Source organism: Populus alba, chromosome 6 (assembly GCF_005239225.2).
Source record: "Populus alba chromosome 6, ASM523922v2, whole genome shotgun sequence".
Classification (NCBI taxonomy): domain Eukaryota; kingdom Viridiplantae; phylum Streptophyta; class Magnoliopsida; order Malpighiales; family Salicaceae; genus Populus; species Populus alba.
Window position 1 is genome coordinate 17,903,906 of NC_133289.1, and position 2,393 is coordinate 17,906,298.

Below are 2,393 nucleotides of genomic sequence, written 5' to 3' on the forward strand. Positions count from 1 at the left end.
GCTTTCTTATCTAAAATTGTGTATGGTAATTTAGTCAAGAAACTGTTTATTTAGTCAAGAAAAAACAACATGGCTGCATGATCACAACCCTTGGATTACTTCTTAATTATTTCCTCGATCGTATTATTGCAGGTGTGGTGGTTCTTTATTGACGAAAACCCAATTATTTGAAAGATTAGGAGGTAATAATTGAATTATTTAAGCATGAAATTCTAACACATAAAAACTTCTATCGATTTATCTTCTATTGTATTTACTAACATCAAGATAATCTCTACCTCACGTTGTTAAAAAAAAATAAAAAATGATGTGTATAAGTGCACCCAAGAGGAAAACAGGGAAAATTTAAAAAAAAAAAGAAGAAGAAGAAAGAATTATGTTGCCTTGGACCTACCCCACTACTTTTTTTTAAATGCCAATGATTTAGATATTAAATATAATACTACCAATCATATCTTTGTTTCTCAATAACGTCATAAAATAATCAAGCATATGCTTAAGCTTGATTTCCTTTTTATATATATATATATATATATATATATATATATGGAAAATCTCTCTCTCTCTCTCTCTCTCTCTCTCGTGTGAACCGTTGTGTATTTATATATATTCACGTGTGTTTGTCAACCTGGATTTGTCGGTCAATCTTTATACCCACAAGGCAAAAGAAATATAAAGGCACAAGGTTTGGAGAGGGAGATCTGTCATTCTGTGTTCGTTTTCCTTTCAGAAGCGCATTTGATTGTTTTTTCTTCCCTTCTTTGTAAGCCGTTGCAACCCCATCCGTGTTCCAAAAAATGGAGCTAGCTTTGAGTTTAGGTGATACTTCCAAGCCTTTCAAGTTTCTTGACAAAACTCCTAAGTTGTCAAGCAAAGATCTCGGGTTTTGCATGGGCTTAGGGAGTGGTTTTACTGCATCAACAAGATCGCACGACAAACTAGGTAGCCATGAAAATAATCATCAAGAAGATGATCGAAGAGTTTCATCAGATCCGCCACTTCAACTTGTTCTTTTACCTTTCTCTCCTGTTCCTCGCAGGCATCAGCCTCCTTCAAAGACTCGCTTTCCATGGCTGACAGATAACTGTAACGTCACTTTCTTTGAACTAACTCTTTTTTTCAATTCTTCAGCAGTTTTTAGAATTTTGGTTTTGTTTATTTTTCTCATGTGTTGAGTCTCGTGGCTTGGTTTTGAGTTTTCAGTGGTGTCTGAACCGGGCTCAACTGAAGGATCAGGGAGAGGGTTTGATGTGAACCGTTTGTCCATGGATGACGCTGATGAAGGAGCGGCGCTTTCGTCGCCAAATAGCGCGGCCTCGTCCTTTCAAATGGATTTTGGGATTAGAAGTGGGAGAGGCAATAAGAGAGATTTAGAGGCTATAGAGGCTTCAAGAGCAAGTGATGATGAAGAGAACGGTTTGACAAGGAAGAAACTAAGGCTCTCTAAAGATCAATCAGCTTTTCTTGAAGAGAGTTTCAAAGAACACAGTACCCTTAATCCTGTAAGTTATAACTTGAATAAAATTACGTGATTTCTTGATTTTATTTCTCACCAAATCCCAAAACTACTGAGTGTTTATTAATTGTATGGAACTTATTTGATTAAAGCTTTTAGTACTCAATGGGGTTTCTCTTTTCTAAAATCATGCAGAAGCAAAAGCTAGCTTTAGCAAAGCAGTTGAATCTTCGTCCTCGCCAAGTGGAAGTGTGGTTTCAAAACAGAAGGGCAAGGTACCCTTTCTTTTCTTGTATTATCTATCTTTTGAGAATTGATTTTTTTTTTTATATAAAAAAAAAGACTTAGAATGAATTTGGGATTTTGTTTTTGTTTTGAATTGAATGATATACAGGACAAAATTGAAGCAGACAGAAGTAGATTGTGAGTATTTAAAGAGATGCTGCGAGACACTGACAAAAGAGAACAGGAGGTTACAAAAGGAACTGCAAGACTTAAGAGCTTTGAAAACTTCGCAACCCTTCTACATGCAGCTTCCTGCCACCACTCTCACCATGTGCCCTTCTTGTGAGCGCGTGGCCACCACCACAACCACCACCAATCCATCCACCAGCACCACCACCTCTAAAACCGTGTCACTGCCTGCTAAACCTAGGTTGTTTCCTATGTCACATGGCCAAGTCCAAGCTCATCAAGCTGCTTCATGACTCACCATGTCTAGTAAAAAAAAAAAACACAAAATGAAAGACTGGAGGAACAGTGATCTCCCGTTCCCATTTGTAAATAGCTTTTCTTTGGTGGTTTTGGCTGATAAATTTTGTTGACTGATCATCTGAGATTTGGTTAGGAACTAGACCTCAATTTTGTGAGAAGTTAATTTTACCACCTGATGTATTTAATTGATTTTTGTATTGAATACAGTTTGGAGGTTTATTTA

General features: G+C 36.8%; 1 protein-coding gene across 1 annotated transcript; it reads left to right on the plus strand.

The window, feature by feature from the left end:
- The first annotated feature begins 578 nt into the window (after positions 1–578).
- On the plus strand, positions 579–2,393 carry LOC118043883 (homeobox-leucine zipper protein HAT14). Its single transcript, XM_035051992.2, has 4 exons — positions 579–1,086; positions 1,204–1,502; positions 1,652–1,731; positions 1,851–2,393. Exons 1-4 carry the CDS (start codon positions 798–800, stop codon positions 2,161–2,163), a joined length of 981 nt encoding a protein of 326 aa, XP_034907883.1. The 5' UTR covers positions 579–797; the 3' UTR covers positions 2,164–2,393.

Bases quoted from the DNA above. Each gene is read 5' to 3' on its own strand.
- LOC118043883 (XM_035051992.2), top strand. From the start codon at position 798: ATGGAGCTAGCTTTGAGTTTAGGTGATACTTCCAAGCCTTTCAAGTTT. The intron at 1,087-1,203 runs GTAACGTCACTT...TTGAGTTTTCAG, and splicing joins TCCATGGCTGACAGATAACT to TGGTGTCTGAACCGGGCTCA. The intron at 1,503-1,651 runs GTAAGTTATAAC...AAAATCATGCAG, and splicing joins AACACAGTACCCTTAATCCT to AAGCAAAAGCTAGCTTTAGC.